Source organism: Propithecus coquereli, unplaced genomic scaffold (genome assembly GCF_000956105.1).
Source record: "Propithecus coquereli isolate 6110/MARCELLA unplaced genomic scaffold, Pcoq_1.0 Scaffold16, whole genome shotgun sequence".
Lineage (NCBI taxonomy): Eukaryota > Metazoa > Chordata > Mammalia > Primates > Indriidae > Propithecus > Propithecus coquereli.
The window spans coordinates 12,221,552-12,241,044 of record NW_012140524.1 but is presented as its reverse complement, the minus strand read 5'-3'; the positions used below and the strand labels follow the sequence as shown (position 1 = coordinate 12,241,044).

Below are 19,493 nucleotides of genomic sequence, written 5' to 3'. Positions count from 1 at the left end.
ATTTCTTTTCCTAATTTTTGATTTTTGAAGTTAGTTTTTCAAGTTTCTGAAAATATTGGTTACATTTAGAATTATAAATAATATATTAAGCCACTTTTTGTAATTCCATTAACTTTAGACTCCCCGCAATATTAAATAAGAAAATTACTGACCCTCAACTTCTCACTACCTGTTCTCTTGTTCGTTTCCTTCATGTCTGTCTGCTATGCTATCATTTCTTTCTGAAATAAAGTCGGAAAGCTTTCTAAAAAGACTTTTTTCTTCTTCCTTCCTGACCTGTGGATATCAGGCCTCGGGGAGCAGCAGCCATCTTGCAACCAGGAGGCAGCAAGCACGGGGATGAAAGACAATACAGGAAGGGTTCTCATGAGGGTAGAGCAAGTACTCAGAATAAGAACCGATCTCCCTAGGCCTCATGGACACCAAGAACAGAGGTCATGAGGGATCCCAATGCACTCGAACACCCACTTTCTCTGACCTGCTTTCCCCCACCAAGAAGTGTCCAGAGAGAACCCTATGCTCAGTAAAATGCCATCTCTCCCATCGAGGGATAACAGAGACCCCAAAGTACTGGCTCCAAACTGGGCCTATGATTCTGTAGAGACGGAGTTCAAGTGGGTGAACTGTGCTTAGAGTAAGACTCGGCTTTCTCTAATCACCTCAAACCTATCAATAGGGGTCTGGAAATGGCCCCAAATGCTCAAGTTTCAGCTTCTCCAGTTTGCCTCCATGACAAGGGGTCACCACCAGGGAGCCGAGTCACCACCTCTCCTACTTTTGACACAGTCTCACCAACACTATCTGCCTTGAATCCATCAGAACTAATCTCATTATGTCCTTTGGTCCTGTTTATGTCAGTCACCTAAAAAACCCTAGAATTCCAAGTTATCTCTCATTCCCCTTCTTCTAATTTCCATGTCTAAAACCCATACACCTCATATTCTCTACTTTTTCTCTCAGACTCCAACTCATAAATGAGCATTCTCTTCACCATTGCACACTAAGCAAAATCTGCTTCCCTGAAACCTTCTCATTCAGGGGCTGTTTCACTTTTTCTCGCAACTCTCTGGATACAGGGTTAAGTCCTTGCTTCTCATTTTAGCTTCCAAACCATTCTCCCCTCTTCATTCCTTCACAAAAAAAAAGCAGCTCTAAATTTCGTATCATCAGACACTATACCTCTCTGCTCCAGTTGTATCTACCCCAAAGTTACACTCCTCTTTTCCAATGATGTTAGTTCCTTGCTCATGTTTCAAGGCTATGCCTCATCTTGAATCTTAGTTATTTCTGATATACCCAGAGATGAAGTCTCAAACTTCATGAGCCTAAAACTTAAGTCTTAATCCTTCCCCCCAAACCTATTCTACCCAGTCTTTCTCATCTCTGTTGCTTTCTTTTTATATCGCACATCCAATCATTTAGGAAATCATATTGGCTTGCAAAATAATCTGTACAAAATCCTTCAATTAACTGACTTGTTCACTCTCCAGCTACCAACTCATACTCTCTGCACTGGCAACTCATTTCCTACCTGCATTCCAGGCTGCCTCTAAATACATTCTGGATTACAGCTTCCTCCACTCGGTTCTATCCCTGCAAACACTCTCATCCTCTTTACATTATGCAAAAATAACCATAGTATTCTCCCAAGCTTCCTGCAATCTCTTCATCATCAGGGATTTATGTTATTTTTATATTTTGACTATCATTTCAATAGCAGAGAGAATAAGGAATAGACAAACAGAAATATGTCTGTTAATTTTACTTTCTTGAACCAGAAGCCCTGTATTATCAGTAAGGCCTCTTGTACTCCAAAATCCTTCTGTTCTTTGATTTTTTTCATGATTACGAAGTAATAATACGAGTAGATTAGATTTAGTTTTTAATATGTACCTTGAACTTTATTCACCTCAGTTTCAAAACGGAAGCTTCTTTTTACAAGTTTCATTCTCTAAGATTATTTTTAGAAAATTAGTGTTTGTGTTCTAACTTAGGACACAATAGGTGGCATAAACATTAGTCTATTCAGCAGGCTTCCTGACTCTGGGAATGGGTTTTTTGGGTTTTTGGTTTTGGTTTTTATTACAAAATCTGACACTACAAACAGCCTTTAGGGACTAAACTTTTTCTAGTATTGTCCTTTTCTCTTTTGACTCCAATACTTGTTTTTAAGAAAGAGTTTAGTCACTAGATTTGAATTGCTGAAAAAAAAAAATCCAACAATCTTTGCTACATGATTTTTAATAGCCTGATTAAAGTTTGTCAGTACTCTGAACAAAATGACCAAATATATTACATGAGTAATACAGGAGAGAAAGAACAAAAGCAAGCAATGATATATTAATGAGTAATCTATTATAAAAGAGTCATGTCTGGAATGAATAGAAAGAGCTAAAGGACAATTCCTAAATAGAATAAGATGTAGGCTTTTTTCACATGGAGGTGATAAATTTGAATAAAATACTTAAATGTTCACATACACAGGATGAGAATTTCAGTCTGTGACTAATCCCAATAACAAAGTGTGAATTCAATGGAATTAAATAGATTTTCATAACAGAAAATTTTTAGAACTATTTAGAGCAGGAGATATGAGAAATATACCCTTATCTTTGTGAGCTAAAAGAGAAATTGCTGTTTTAACAATAAAGCTGGCTCTAAAATCTTGTTTAGTGGGTTGTTATAAATGTCCCTCCTGGGAAAACCTCAAGTGCTATTGATACCTCAGAAAAACCATCAGTGAATATTTTTATCTGGAGTGAAAAAAAATTTCTTGAGTTTCTTAAAGACAAGAAAAAGTTACCTGTAGTGACTCTATTGATTTTTAAAACAATCAAGTTGTACAGTGAGTTCTCCAATTCTGAGAAGGATAATATAATAGAGCATTACAGTTTAGTTTTCAATTCATTATCATTCGAAACCTTGGAATTTTGGTGTATATCTTTGCACTCATTTTCCTTCACTGTGACCTTTGTCTGTACAAGCTCAGTTCCTGAAGAGGCATTTTCACCAGGTAGTTGACGCTTCCTCAAAAGAAGTAGGACTAAAAAGGCTGGAAGAAAGCTTAATCCTCTCAGTCCTGCTGGCAATCCAAGGTAAATGTGGCTATTTAAAAAAAAAATGTTAAAACATATTAAATCTTACATTGACAGTATGGTTAGTACAGACTAATTTTATATATCTTTATCATATTTTATTCCCATAAGTATAATAGCAGCTAACTGTATTGCATGTCAATCTTATATCAGCAGCTTTGCTAAACTCTCTTATTAATTCCAACGTTTGTTAAAATATTTGGGTTTCTTTATTTTCCATTGAGAAAATCCAAATTTATTTTCATCTTTTCTAATCTTTTGTTATTGTTTTTATTATTTTTTTAATTGAATAGGACTTCTACCTTAAATCTAATACTGACAATGATAGCGGTTTTATTCCAGTATTTAATAATAAGAATGCTTCCAAAGAATCACCATTAGTTATGGTGTATACTCTTGTGGATATTTTTTTAGATAAACTTTATCAAGTTAAGGAAGTTCTCCTTTTCTATTCTGAGTTTTCCCAAAGTTTTAATCATAAATGTATATAGTATCACCAAATCACTTTTCTGTATGTAGTTAGAGGAAAATCCAACATTTTCATGCCTTTATTGTGTTCATAGGGTGTATTACAGCAATAGATTTTTCTGATTTTGAACCATCCATGTATGCTAAAAATGAACCCTAATATGTTTTATAGATTATTAGATTCAATTTGTTAATTTTATGTAGGATTCTTGCACGTATAATATCAACCTATAATATTTTTTTCTTCTATGTCCAGTGTGAACATAAAGATTGTACTAGCTTTGTAAAATGAGTTGGGAAATTTTCCCTTTTTCTATTTCTTGGAATAACTTGCATAATGTAGGAATCATCAATTCATTGTAAGTTTGATAAAACTTGCCTTAAAAACATCTGCACTTGGTGCCTTTGGGAAATGGGCTTTTTTAACAGATTCACATTTTTAAATAGTTACGAATATATTCAAAGTTTTCTATATATTAATAGTAAAATTTGGTTATATATTTGTCTAAAAAATTCTCTATTTAATGCTTCCAAACGGTTATATCTGAAATCTGTACAGAAGTATTACAAGTATCTGTATTTATATTCCCTTTTGCATTCTTAATAGTGTCTATTTGTGCCTCCTCTATTTCTTTATTTTACTTTCCAGACTACTGTTATTATTATTGTGTTTTCATATTTTCAAAAGTATAGCTTTTCATTTATGGTATCAATGCTTTGGATTTTTTTCAAATTTTTTTAGTGGCATAGGTCCCAGTATGTGGGTTAACAAATATCTATACACAGATATATCTATTAGCTCACTCTTGTGCAATTTGGTGGTTCGAATTTCTGCACTCTCCCTTGTTTTTCTCTGTATTTAACAGACATTTGTGGAACAAGTTTTTGAGATCTCCCATTCTGATTGTAGATTTCTTCTTGTGATTTAAAAAATTTTTGTTTTATATATTTGAGATTGTGTTGATAGATTTACATAGGTTCATAATTGCTATATATTCTTGGTAGAGTGTTTCTTTTATCATTAAGTAGTATTTCTCTTTAACCCTCTTAATCCTTTTCCTTTAAATTATATTTTATCTCAAAGTCATTAATATAACTACAGACATTGATTTAGTATATGTCTGGTATGTCTTCTCTAACCTTTATCTTCAATCTTTCTTTTCTTTTAATTTTTCTTATTTTTGATCTGTCTCTTATAAACAACATATAGCTAGAATTTTTGAAAAGTCCAATATGAAAACCACTGTCTTGTAAGAAGCAAATTCTATCAGTTTACGTTTATTGGGAAACCATTTAGGTTTATTTTTTCAACTTATTTTGTGTGTTTTAATTTTCTCATTTCGTATGTCCACTGTATTTTCATTAACCATTTTAATCATTTTCTGCCCCCTAGTAGGATGAAATAAATGTAAGTGATCATCCTCATATTTCTGGCAAAATTTAAAGGTAATCAGTAGTTTTGTTCTCAAGAATTATTAGAGTCTGAGATTTTACTTGGCTTGTAAATTAACAGATTAGTCTGCCATGGTTTCATGGATGCTGGCAGAAGATACCAGGCTCCTGGGGTAGAGACAAAGGACTTTTTTCTCACAGCACAGCAGTCAGCATCAGCTTCATGTTCAGGTCGATTTTCCCTACCTCCCAAGTCCCAAAGAGGTGACACAGAGGGAGACACAGGCAAACGTAGTGCTCACAGCAGTTTGGGTTACAACTAAGAAATCCTGAGTTTAGGAAATCCCAATCTTTTAAATGGGCTGCAAGAAAATCTGCCCAACATTTGCCCCAGAGGGAGACATTTTCTTATCATCCTGGACAACAAACTAATAGCGCTCTTCTTTAGAGGGAGACACTATCTATATCTACATCTCTATCTACCAAGGTTTCAACATCCTTAAGTGGAGAACAAAAGCTGTCAGTGACTCTGCTGACAAGGTATGCAGAAATGTGGGCATCCACAGAGAATTGTCTACCAATAATATCTACCCCTCATGTCTATAATATCTTAGCTTCTGGTAAATTATCTTATAAATACACCACTTCATGGGCCAGTTTCATTAATCTAACAGAGGATGGTACCGAATCTATTTAATGTATCTCAAACAGCATTTAATTAAGGCTGCTATCAACAGTAATCCAAGCAGCAGGATGAAGCCAACTTCCAAGAGTGACCCTCGCGGTTCCTTAACTGTGGTCCTGAGCCTGTCTCCACGTTGCCCTTGTGGGACTTTGTGAGAAAAAGGAATAGATGCGAAGATGAATCTCATGCTGTCCACTCTCCTCACAGTTCTTGACATATATACTTTTGCTGGTCAAGATAAAGATCTTAGAATGCTTTAAACAATGCTAAATTATTATTTTTTTTTTTTAGTAAATAGATGAGCTTTCTTATTGCCCCATGAGGAGAAATTAACACAAATTGAAACAAAATTCAAATCTCCAAATGAAAAAGCACACGAAAACAGGAAGAGCAAAAAGAAAGAGTTTTGTTCAAAATTGTATCTATATTAACCAAAAATAAGGCATTAAGAAACACGAAGAATATTGTTTCAGCAAGATTCATTGAAGAAGAACAAATATCATTTTGGAGATGAGAGATTGGTGGTGAGAGGAAGGGAGGCTCCAGACTAGGGAGATGATGCAATGACATAGGATGGAACAAGGAGGCTTTAGAGGGCAACATAATTTGGATAGGTGGCTTATGCATAGCTGTTACCTTCTCTCATGTATTGATTATTAACAATTTTAAAAACCACATTTTCAAAGGCTTAGTTAGGGAAGCCATTCATGCTAATATTTATCAAGCACTTTAGAAATAATGGGAAAACAAAATTCTAATATATAAATAAGAAATGGAAATATAACATCAATATCTATTCTGAAAATAAAGCCAAAAGTATTCCTGTCACTTGACAAAAGAAAATGTTCGATATGAATGGTGCAATTTTATGCCTAGTCTGTGCTTATAAAACAACGCTAAAAAAATTATTATGTTTACCTGAAGTTGGTGGAATCATATATCCTGCATGCCCCTGGCTTACCACATTTCAAATTTCCCCAATGTAAACATGTGGAGTCCACTAAAGCTCCAAAATAGATAGGTGCAGGAATGCCAGCTACAAGTAAGAGAGAAAGAAAAATCTATTAACAATGTAAGAATCAAGATACATTGTTTTATTTGGAAATATTTCAATTTTCTCTGTTTGTACAACAAAGTTTAACAAAATATAAACCTAATGTTCTGAATTTGATTTTTAGAAATTATGTCACTTTTATGGTAAAGTTTCTAAATTATAAAGAATAAGTAATCTGAAGCATAAAATGGAATTATAGATCCTGAACTTTATATATTTTCTGAAATGTTTCAGGCCAATCAAATGTACATTTCAACAAAGCATTTCCTGTTCATTTCTTTTCAATTCTTCTAATAGACTAAAAGTGTAATTAAGGTCAGATAGGACCTGTTTAAATAAAAGAAGTTCTCCATCTCTTCATGTGCTTCATTCTTGCAATAATTACAAAGTGATGTTTATAAATACAAGAAACATAGACTGTCATTTTGAGAGAATCATTTCATTTACTTAGCATTTAATACTGGTCTGATAGGATGTTGGGAAAAATAACTATTTTTACCAAATATTCTTGTGCAAAATGCATGTAGTCCCACACCAAGAGACTTTTCTTCAGACTTGATACACCTAAAAAATAAATAAATTTATAAATACAAGAAAAATAAAGATTTAAAAACTACCATAGTTTCTTAAAAGGACTGTTTGCATGCTAGTAACACACACTGAGCACTTAAAAAATTTACTTGTATGCTCAGCTATTGGTTATTCGGGGCCTGATTATCAATCTATAGCCCACAATCTATAGCCCACCCCATTTCTGGTGATTGGCATTTTACCCATCACTTTTTGCTCATTCATTTCTACCAGAAAGTTAGCAAAGAAGAAAATATTTGAAATCATCCCAATTCTATCCCAGTATCCTCCTACTGACAGCAGTTCTTGATTCTCATGGTTAAACCTTAAGCCTAAAAAGCAAGAACAATGCAGCCCTAGCTATATTGAGATTATTTGTATTAACAACATATAGAAAAAGCTAAGAATTTACATGAGTAAATATAAGGAGGAAAGGAAGCAAGAATAAAAATTTTCAAAATAAAGTGATAAAAAAATCCTAAGCAAATCTAGTTTAAGTGATTTGGTTTAATTTCAGGAGTTGCACAGCGTTTCTTCCATTCTCTTCAAAAATCCCCCCATCTTTTCACTGGTGCCTGAAATTCCTGTAAGAGAAAATGAAGAACATAATATCCCAGTGGTGCTTTTTGGTGTCCCACTCACTCCAGCATTAGCATGGCTACCTTAAGAAAAATTCACCTTAAGAACTCCTCTGTGCTCTCTTCCCTTCCCTGATTAGCTCAAAGTTGAAAAAATAGAAGCAATTTTCTTCATAAAAGGAAAAGGATACAGTACCTTTTCAGAAAACACTACGTTTTACTGGTAATTTCTTGGTACAAGGATTGTACATAGAATAATTCTACAACATCATAAGGCAAGACAGTTGATCCAGACACTATCTTTCTGATGGAGAGGTTATTTAGACAACATCAATAATTTCACTCAGAAGGAAATAAAAAAGCCAGGAGACCTAGCATGACGCTCTTGGTCACCTGATGTCCTTTTTTTTTTAATTTTTAATTTTTAACTATTATGAGGACATGACAGTTGTATATGTTTGTTAGCACAACAAAATGACTATAATCAACTTGATTTCCTTTTAATCAGAAAATAGGGTATTTAAATTTTATTTAAAAAATGTTTTTTTCTCCTCTGATTATCTTTAACATAGTACTTCATAATCTTACAGGAGCATGAGATCTTAATAGCTCACAAATTATAAGCAGTTTAAATTGTTCTCCAGCATTTATCATTACTTAGCATTGATAAGAACATCAATTTCCAGAATTTAGGAATAAGAAAGAAAAATTATAATGTAAGTTATAAAGAAAATGCTGAGAGAAATTCAATACTTATTTAAAAATAGCAAGCAAACATAGTTGTTGCATCCCTCCACCATCATGGTAGGATATCCAGGGAGAATCTGCAATAATAGAGAAAAATTTATCTACCAAAATCCAGGTGTGAAACTCTACAATATGATCTTGGCAAGAGACAGGGAAGAAGAGTAGAGACATGAAGAAAAATGAGAGCATGATTAAGTATTTGTCTTATCAGGGAGTAGATATTAATACTGAAAACTTTTTTAATTGATAAGCAAGACATAAATGTAGTTAAGAATCTCAATAATCAGGTTAACCTTTTGGGAAAATACAGCTTTCAAAGGAGCAGAAGAAACTCTAATCTATAGAATGGAAAGTAAAAAAAAAAAGCCCTACCACAATAATTACAAAAAATTCAAATAGGTTAAGCACATCAATCTCAGGTTAGAAAATCAGATCTAGCACATCATCTATGAAGGGAAGTGGAAGATTAAAGATAAAGGGAAGGAAAAAGATATAACATGTATGTTATGAATCACAAGAAAGTTAGAACTGTAACTCTAGTAAGAAACGAAATGGAATTCCCTAAAAGAAAATACTAAAAGATAAAGAGTAACAGTAAGTGCTGGTAATAATAGAAGTATAATAATCAAAATAAATGATTTAAGTGTGAAACTCAAATAGCTGACTAAAGAATAACAAAGCAAGCCCAAAAGAAACAAAAAAAAGACATAATACAAAACAGAAATTCATGACATAAAGATAAGATTAACAAGCCTCTGGCAACATTGATCAAGAAAAAAATAAGATACAAATAAACAAAATACAGAAGACAAAAAGAGAAAATCCTTTAGATACATCAGAAAATATGAGAGTGATAAAAGAATATTATGAAAACTTACACACAACAGGTATAAGTAAAAATAAAAAATGTGAATAGACAATAACACTAAATGGAAATAATGAGCAAATACCACTGTCCAAATAAGCCTAATGTACAAATGCTTTTACATGTGAATTTACAAAACTTTCAGCAAACAGATATTTCATGCAAATAGTGCTAGAAATTAAAAAATAGAAAATTTACCAATCCACTTTGTGGGACTAAAATGAGTCTAAAACAGAAAAAGCATAGAAAATGATAGATCTATTTCACTTATCAACATAGATGTTAAAATTTTAAATAAAATAATGTTTAAACAAATCAGATCAGCATTAAAATATTGTGATTATGAGATTTTTTCAGACATGAAAATAAAGTACAACATTAAGAAGTCTATTACTTTATTTCACTACGCTAAAAAGTCCTTACTATAAAAATTATATATAATTGCTTTCACAGATGTAGAAAAATATATTTGATAAAGTTTAATACCAATTTTATCATTAAAAACTTAGAAACTAGATGATAATCACATGCTAAATATCTGCAATAAGCATCATACTTGATAGAGAGGTTTTATATAGTTCCCATTAAGATTAGAAAAGAACAAGAATACACACTATTAGCACTATAATTTAACATAGTTGGAGGTATCAATTGATGCTATAAGAAAATTTTATAAGTCTAAGATGTGTAATATTGTAAAGCAAAGAGTACCATTTTGTGTATGTGAGAGAGAGAGAGAGAGAGAGAAAGAGAGAGAGAGAGAGAGAGTGTGTGTGTGTGTGTGTGTGTGTGTGTGTGTGTGTGTGTTATAATGAGAAATATTTTTGGTCTTTGTCCCTGACTTCTGGCACGAAGCTCCTTGGCACTCTTATTAGACTTCCCTGGGAATTTCCTGAGTAATTATAATGTCTTTTGTTATTCTTAAGAGGCTCCTTTTGATCCCATCTGAGTTTATGCTAATGAGATCACTTAGGGTGGGGCCCCTACATAGCCTGAGGATGGGACAGACTACTCTGAAAGACCAAGTAAATAGAGGGTGGAGATTAAGCTCTCTAAAAACTCTTGCAAAGGCCATTTGATGAGCTTCTGGGATGGTAAACTTATCCACATGCCAGGAGGGCGGCACACCCCAACTCCACAGGGACAGAAACTTTTGTGCTCTGGGACCCTTCCAAACCTCCTGTGGCTTCCATTTGCATCCTTTTTTATAACCTTCACAATAAACCAGTCAATGTAAGTAAAGCGTTTCCTCCCTGAGTTCTGTGAAACATTCTAGCAAATTATCAAACATGAAGAGGGCTCCTGGGAATCCCCAGTTTATATCTGGTTGGTCAGAACCCTGGGAGGCCCAGACTTGTGAGCGGTATGGAAAATGAGGGCAGGCTTGTAGGACTAAGTCCTTTAACTTGTGGGATCTGATGCTAACTTCATGTAGATGGCACTAGAATTGTATCAAACTGTTGAGCTCCCAGCTGGTGTTGGAGAATTGGTGAATGTGGGGAAAAAACCCACACATGTGGTTGGCAGAAGAATTCTGTGTGAGTAGAGAAACAGTGTGTTTTTATCAGAGTTTGTATATATCTATATAGGTGTGTGTATAATTTACACATAGTATTTAGGAAGCAACCTAATGACATGTCACCTTTACAGAGAAATTTTTAAAACTCTATTCAAGGATAGAAAGGAAAATTTAAATAAATGGAAAAATATTCCATATTCACCAATATTTGATGTCAGAGATTCTCCAACTGATCTATGAAATCCATACAAAACTCTCAAAATTCATATGGGAGTATAAAGATTCATGGATAGCTAAATCAATTTGGGAAGAAAAAAATAAAGGAAAAATGAAGGTGACAGGTGGGTGAGGAAGAGTTATCATATGCAATATTAACCTTCACAATGTTAAAGTAATAAAATCAATGTGACACTGGTATGAGAACAGACAAATACATTTGTGAAACAGAGTAAGAGTGAAAAGTAGACCCACATTATATAAAAACTTGAGACATGATAAAGGTGGAACCATAAATCAAGGAAGAAAGAACCTATTATTGGGAAAACAAGTGTATTATATGGAAAAAAATAACACTGCTATCTCCCTACAATATCTATATATAGATTTGACATGGTATAAAGAATTATATGCAAAAGATAAAACTGTAAAGCAGTAAGATAAAATTTAAGGGAATATTTTTCTAAATTAGGAATATGGAAATACTTTTTGACCCTTCATCCTAAACACACAGACCCTAAGACAAGAAAATTGTTGGATTTCAGTATGACAAAAGTTAGGATTTCATTTCATAAATGATATTGTGAAAAAGTTAAAAGAAAGATGACAGACTAGGAGAAGAATTGTACCATGTAAACAGTATTACATTCATATCCATAATTTACACAGTAATCATCAAAATCGCCAAGAAAAAGATGGGAAACATAATGGGGAAATGGGCAAAAAAATGAATAAACATTTTGAAGCCGAGGTCAAATAGTTAAAAAATAGTTTGAAAAGATGCTTAGGCTAACTATATCAGGAAATTGCATATTAAAATATCGATGAGCCACAATCACCATTTATACCCATGGGAATAGTCAACATCAGAAAGTGGGAGAATTCCAAGTGTTAGTGAGGATATAGGAGGTGAGAACTCTCATGAAAAAAACTCTAAGTACTAGCAGGACTGGTGATGAGTTTACCCGCGCATGTGCCTATGAACCAGGGCAAGACTTACAGCATGCCACCATCTGCATGACTATAAAACCACATACACACACACACACAAATCTTAATATTTCACAAAGGAAAATGCGTATTTAAAGACATATCTATTATATTTAAGTGGGTACTTCTGATGAGTGGAAGTAGGGAATGAAATAAAAAAAAAAAAGAAGAAAGTAAAATAAAACAAGAAAGAATCCCTGCCCGGCCTATGATGATAATGTGTTATAAACTGAGCATTGTGATTAACTTAACTCTGCTCCCAAGTTCCAGTAAAAGAAAGAGAAAAGAAAAAAAAACTGCAAACGGTGTTCAGGACCGTTTGCTGGGCGTGAAGAGTGCTGTAATTGAAAGAATACATGTTTAAAGTACCTAAGTTTGAAACTTAGCTCTGCAATCTCCTATTTTTCAAAAGCCCTTCATCATTTGTGTTTCACAGTAGCCTTGTAAGAGTCAAACATTTATTATTATGCTCATTTTTTATTAAAGAAAAATGGATCTCGGAAAGATCGAGTAACCTTGGTGAAAGGGGGCTTTGAACAGCTTTGCACTCTGCTGTCCTGTAAGTTGACCCCTGGAAATGGCAGCACTAACTCCTCACCTATCAAAGTGACCACTTGCTATGGCTTCCCCTAAGATAGAAATGTGTCTCTTCTTGTGTTGCACAATGAGAAGCCCACTCATTTAGCTCTAAGAAATAAGGAAGGAAAAAAGGGAGGGATAGGAAAGGAAATGATGAACAGATGAACATTTCTATTGCTAACTTTAAAAACTGTGTAAAATTCTACAATGCTTAATACAAACCCTTAAAAATGGTATTATAAAGCACTGAGTTCTTAGTTACAATGGGCTCCAAGTGGCTTCCTTAGAAAAAAAAATTATGTTAATACATAAACAGAAATAAATCTAAATAATGAAAATAATTCTTGTACCTCAGGAGAACCATATATCCAGGTATGGCAGCTAAAGAATAAATGAAACTGGCAATTCCCGACAAAATTAGAAAGTACTGGAGCATCATGGAACAGTCATGTCCTTTGTCACACAGCCCAAGAACTGCAGATGAGTTTCCTGATGTTTGAATGCAGCTACAATTTTGGAACACCTGTGAAAAAATAAAATAGTGTTAATATTCATGCTATGGTTGCATTTCTGTTTTCTATGAATGAGCTTGCATTCAATAAAGAAACAACAAAATAAAAAAAAAAAAAAAAAAAAAGAAAGAAAGAAAAAAGAAAACAAAATAGTACTCTATTTTAGGAAGAAAAATCTTGCACACAAATCTCAACTATTTTGACATAGCCAGTTGGATCAAGACAGAGACTGCTTACTCCCTGTATTCCCATGTCCTTTATGATATCTTTCAGGATTATTACATAAAATAAAACATAGATGGATAGTTTCAGAAAAATGGTATTTTTGTCTAAATATATGGAGTAAATTTGCAATAAGTAAGTTATCCTAATGGCATACTTTTTTAAAAAAAACAAATACTGTTTTTTCATGACACTAAATATGACAGACAAAATCTGTTTCAGAGTTCTCGGTTGAAATATTAACAGATGCTTACAAATAAAGCTTTGTTAAAAGTATATAGTTTATGTCAAAAACAGAGTTCATTCAATCTTCTTAAAATTTTTATATGTTTTCAGGTCTTAATAAGAATCAAAATTTATATTTTACTTTGATCACCCACCAACATTACAAGTATTGTGACATTTTAGAGGCAAGAAAATATTTATAACTCCAACTTCTTAAAAAATTGTTAGGGCCGGGCGCGATGGCTCATGCCTGTAATCCTAGCACTCTGGGAGGCCGAGGCGGGCGGATTGTTTGAGCTCAGGAGTTTGAAACCAGACTGAGCAAGAGCAAGACTCCGTCTCTACTAAAAATAGAAAGAAATTAATCGGACAACTAAAAATATACAGAAAAAATTAGCCGGGCATGGTGGCGCATGCCTGTAGTCCCAGCTACTCGGGAGGCTGAGGCAGAAGGATCTCGAGCCCAGGAGTTTGAGGTTGCTGTGAGCTAGGATGACACCACGGCACTCTAGCCTGGGCAACACAGTGAGACTCTGTCTCAAAAAAAAGAAAAAAAAAAAAACTGTTAGTATGTTAAAAACACAGAAAGCATATGTACACAAATACACAGGAAAAAAAAACACAGCAATTAGCTTAACAATTGAAATCAAAACTGCCAACTTTATCTCAATGATAAAAATGTTTTAGTTTGGAGTATTTTTAATCCAAATTATTTGAGTAATAATCTAAACCATTTGGAAATTACAGATCAGTGTTCAGACACTATAAAGATTTTACATAAGATCTAGGAAATAAAAGGTAATCAAGACAGCATATAGGAAATACATTATTTTTTCCACACACACAAAAAAATAATTTGATTTTCAGAAAAGGCCAATTTTATTTGTATTGCATGTAGGTCCATTTCATAGTTGGAAAGTGCCAACATAGTGAACAAAAGCTGTGACAAAAAGGCCAATAGAATGTATTACCATGTTTATTCCTGTTCCAACCGATGTCTCACAACCAGCAAGACAAGCTGACATATATGATAAGCCATTGTCTCCACAAACAGGGTCCCATGTTTTAGTTGGACAGTTGCAATCCATGTTGCAGTCAGCAAGGATATTATTTCCTACATATAAATCTTTTGGAATTCTGAAATGATTTTAAATAATGCCATGGATATTGAAAGATCATTCAGCCTTTTTCCCCACCCCCTCTCCTTTTCATGTCAATTCTCAATTACATTTCCTCTCCTCCCCAAAATAGAAACAGAAGTCTTCCCACCTTCAATGTGTCGTTCGTGTACTATAGCTCTGGTACAAAAGATACCTGCTTCAGTGACCACATAGCCACATTTTTTTTTTTTTACATAGCCACATTTTTAATGATTTATTTCAGAATAACATACAGGCAATAAACAAGCATTAACTTAATGCCTACAATGTGAGGGGCATTTTTCCAGATACTATTAGAGCCCAAAAATGAAGATGACTTAATCTCTGTGGTTGAGCCATAAGATGAAAAGTAACAAGAAAGAGCTAACTTGAAGATCAAAATCTGCAAGTTCCATTTATAATGTGGAAAATACATTTAGCTCTAGCAACATAGGTTCTTGAGTTAAAAAAAATACATTCTGTGAGTATAAAAAGTGCCCAGCACTTGTAATATGATTGAAAGAGCATTAGCATGGAAGTCTAAAGACTGAATTCAAGTCCTAACTCTGACTAGATCCCAGTGGCTTTCTGCACATTCTCTTTGGTAATCAGCATGATTGGAGATGGGGAAAAATCTTTAAGATTCTTTACAATTTTAAAATCCATGTTTCTACATTGATGTAGTTGAAGAGGTTTGCCATGAATTCCCTCTGTCATTAAATCCCTCTGAATCTCTATTTCTTCATCTGTAAAATGGAGATAATAATGCCTATCTTAAATGGAATTTGCAAGACTCAAATCAGATAATGTATATAAAATTAATTTATTATTTTATATTTGAAATTGTTTCAGTCTTATAATCCTTGATGACAGTCTTATAATGATGTTCTGTTTCTTATAATCCTTGATGTTTGAGAGAATATTTTAGGATATTCTTCATTTCATTTTATCTGATGACTCTATTATCTAAATATGCCTTACAAGTGAATTTTGAAAATTTACATCACTATGGAAAACCTTTCAGTAAACCCAGATAATTCTCAAAATACAAAAATCTAAAATTATTCAATATTTTAGACATAACTATACAAATGAAATACACGAATTTATTAATTAATTTCTCATGTACTCGAATTCATTTATGCTAAATCCAAGCCCATAGTGGAAACATATAAAGGCTGTTTAGACTGTATAGTCAACTTTTAATTTTACTCTTTTATAGAAGTATAAAATATATGGATAACATATCCTAATACAACCTTAAAACTATAGGTAGTTTCTTTGATATCCACTTTAATGTCCACAAGAATATCACAAAGATAATCAGACACACACACACATATATAATCATAAACTCACCCTGTGATATGTTCCTAACCCCTTTAATAAGCCTAGAGCTTGAATGGATTGGGTTATGATTGACAGATGGAGGAAAGATACAGGAAGATCATGGATCACTGCCATTAATTCTAATAAGCAAATGATCTAACCACTGTAGAAAATATACTATTAACTGTAGAAAGAGTATGAGATTCAAGAGAAAATAACATACCCTTCATAAGAAGTAGTTATGCCAGCAACTGAAGAATTATCACAGGTCATGAAAAAACTAGAAAAATAGAGTAGATACTCAAATAAGGATAACCAACATGCTATGTGGGCAGCTTGTTTGACAGTAATCTTGAACTTCTTCATAATTAAACCACCAACGATATATCCAATGCATATTGGAGGTAAGTTATAAACACCTATAAATGCAAGTAAAATATTATTTACAAAGTGGCTTATTAAAGGAACAAATATGTTATCACTTTTATCTAATATGTCTTATACAAAAGAAACTATTTAGGTCCAACTCCCAGTGAGGAACAATAATTTAATTTGATCCTCACTTAGTTACACATTAAATACAGGGACATTTTGAAATGCCTCATAATGCTGAAGAATATTTTGGAAGATTATTATTATTGTTATTCATTTAATTAATTGCAGTAGGTTATAAATTTCTTATAGATGGGGATCATGACCAATATTTCTTTTTCTAGGATGCAGGTAGTAGTGGCAAAGTTGACCAATAATTTATTAGTTTATTACTCTCCATTCTGTAGGATTGGAATATATATATAATTTTTCAGTTATTTACTCCCCCTCCAGTTGTTCAGAATTTGACTCAAGGTACTTTAGAGGGTCACTTTGCTGAGCCCGTTGCTTGTCAAGTGAAGATACATTTCACTGACCAGCACTCTTCCTCTCTTAACACTGCCCAAAAAAAAGGAAAAAAGAAAAGGAAAAGGAAAAGACAGCCATGTGTTGCATTCATACAACGCCAACACCTGGCTCACTGAATCATATGATTGGGAGAGCTTGTTAAAAATCCATTCCAGAGCCCCACACTGTAATCTGATTTAGTATGTCATGTCTGACGGGGGTCTGTTATCTGAACCTTTCACAAGCACTCTAGGTAATATGGACTCAAGTAGCCTGGGATATTGACTTTTCAAAACAATGGAAAGAACCCAGGAAAAATCCAAGTTAGGGTAGAATCACTAGGGTTAGTGTGGAAAAGCAGAATGTATGTGGCTGCAGAGACACCGAAAACCACCAGGGGGACCAGGAAACTAAGTTAAGAGGAACGTGAATCCATGAATTGAAGCCAAAAGAGTAAAATCTCGGAGTAAAACACAGAATCCTGAGACACTAATTCTGTCTTCCTTTTTAAATTAATAGATTGACTATTTGAAAATTGTATCTAATTTTTGTAGTTCCCAAGATTTCCATAAATATTATGAATTTGCATTTTCACTGGCGACAGAGAGCAGAGAAGAAAGTCGGGATGCTTCTGGCCTCTTCTCTTTCCCACCCTTTCTTGATTTTTTTTTTTTTTTTTTTGGAAAGTGGAAAGGGGAAATATATAGAGACAGAAATATCCTAAAAGACTTCAATTTAGGAGTTTCCTAGACTTGACATCACACTGTTCGCCATTTCATGGGGGAAAAAAACAGTGCTCTGTTAATGCAGAGAAAAGCAAACATACCAATTAGAAAGATTGCATCCGAAGATGATTTTCCGTATTGCTGTTCCATATATTTAGGCATGAAGGAGAACATATTAACAAATGCATTGAACTGCAGCACACTTATAAGTATGAAAAGCATGTAAATTGGATTGCATGAAAGACTTTTCATGAACGGTAAAAAATCTGAAATGAAAGAATGATAACAGTGTCAAACTAACTTGGTTTTGTATTTTGTGATTGGCTTTTTCTGAAACATCAACCTCCCCTATAAATTTTTTTTTTTTCTGTTTTGTAATGTGTACATGTTTGAATCCCTCAAAAACTAAAGTTATAGCATTGCCTTAGTAGCTTCCACAAGTCAGTTATGTAGCTGACTGGGTAGGGATCAGAACACAATAGTTTTGCCCTCAGTAAGTCATTATTGTATCTTAAAGCAAAACTCTAAGGTGATCAAATATTGTCTGTGTCCCCAACATTTCATTTTTGTTCTTCTCGTTTTCCTTCTATTGATATCCTCTTTTCTCTAGAGATCATTTGGAATGAAAAATGCTTGTTCTGTCCTCTAAAGCCTGGAAGGAAATAAATTTGATAAATAAGTTCACAATCAAATATTGATTTTTATCCCTCCTTGAACATTTAAAATGAAGACATTGCAGGAATTAATGGGATATAATTTGGTTCAAGTACCAGGAATCTTTCTGCTTCTTCAGAACGTTTTGGTGGTTTTTGTCAATGTTTAACAACATGGTGCACATTAGAACCATCTGGAGATATTTTTTAAAATACCAACACCCAAGTCCCACTCCCAGAGATGCTGGTTCATTTGGTACACTCTAAGAACCTTGTAAATGACATAATCAAAACTTTTCCCTATTTGAAAAGGCTCAGAGCCAAATTTGTGGCCTTTCTCTAATAAATGTGCCGGGTCACACTGCTGCCATTTCAGCTCAAATTCTCGTTTCTAATTTCTTTTCACTTTCCCTATCTTCAAGTTCCCTGCCTTGATTTCTTTATTTTGTACTATCCTGGTTTGCGTAGTAAACTGCCTAAAAATTCATTCTAAGACAAAATATCAATAAATGAACAATCTGAAAGAAGCAGCAGCACAGCTTAATGCAAATAAGGTGCATGACAGGAGAAAAAAAATGTCAGAGCTCTTTAGAGCTTTTTAAATCACACGTTTCTTGACATTCCTATCCTAATAGATGACTCTCAGTAGTTCAAGTTTATTTTCTATGTGTCTGATACTAAGCTAAGCTCTTAGCTAAGCTAAGCTCTTTCCTAGTTTTGAAAATTGCATTGATCTTGCAGACCACAAGAGGTCTATCAGTCGGTATCAGGCCTTTGAGAAGAGTTGTTAATATAATCATGATGATTCTGAGAATTTGCAATATTCTGAATTGGCTCCTAACAAGCCAAGACGTATTAAAATATGTTTAACTGTGGTATAAATGAATTTGTAGTTGTTAACAAAAATTTTGTGCAAATTGGTATTATAATTTATGGGTGGTGGTAGAAATAGCAACAACAACAATAAAAATACTACTGGTAGTAATAATATTAATAGTAATGTGTGTCAGAATCCTTTTATCTTCACACAATCATCCTATAATAAGTACTA

At 33.6% G+C, this 19,493-nt stretch overlaps 1 protein-coding gene across 1 annotated transcript in view; it reads right to left on the bottom strand.

Moving 5' to 3' along the window:
* Positions 1–2,232: 2,232 nt before the first annotated feature.
* The window catches only part of SLCO1A2 (solute carrier organic anion transporter family, member 1A2), a 56,294-nt gene continuing 39,033 nt past the window's right edge, over positions 2,233–19,493 (bottom strand). Inside the window, exons 10-16 of the mRNA XM_012641053.1 lie at positions 17,891–18,055; positions 16,409–16,604; positions 14,689–14,854; positions 13,109–13,281; positions 7,194–7,258; positions 6,559–6,676; positions 2,233–3,105 (exon numbers count right to left, since the gene is read on the bottom strand). Coding sequence (XP_012496507.1) covers positions 2,886–3,105; positions 6,559–6,676; positions 7,194–7,258; positions 13,109–13,281; positions 14,689–14,854; positions 16,409–16,604; positions 17,891–18,055 — 1,103 coding nt within the window. The 3' untranslated portion in view covers positions 2,233–2,885. The remainder of the gene's footprint in view (positions 3,106–6,558; positions 6,677–7,193; positions 7,259–13,108; positions 13,282–14,688; positions 14,855–16,408; positions 16,605–17,890; positions 18,056–19,493) is intronic.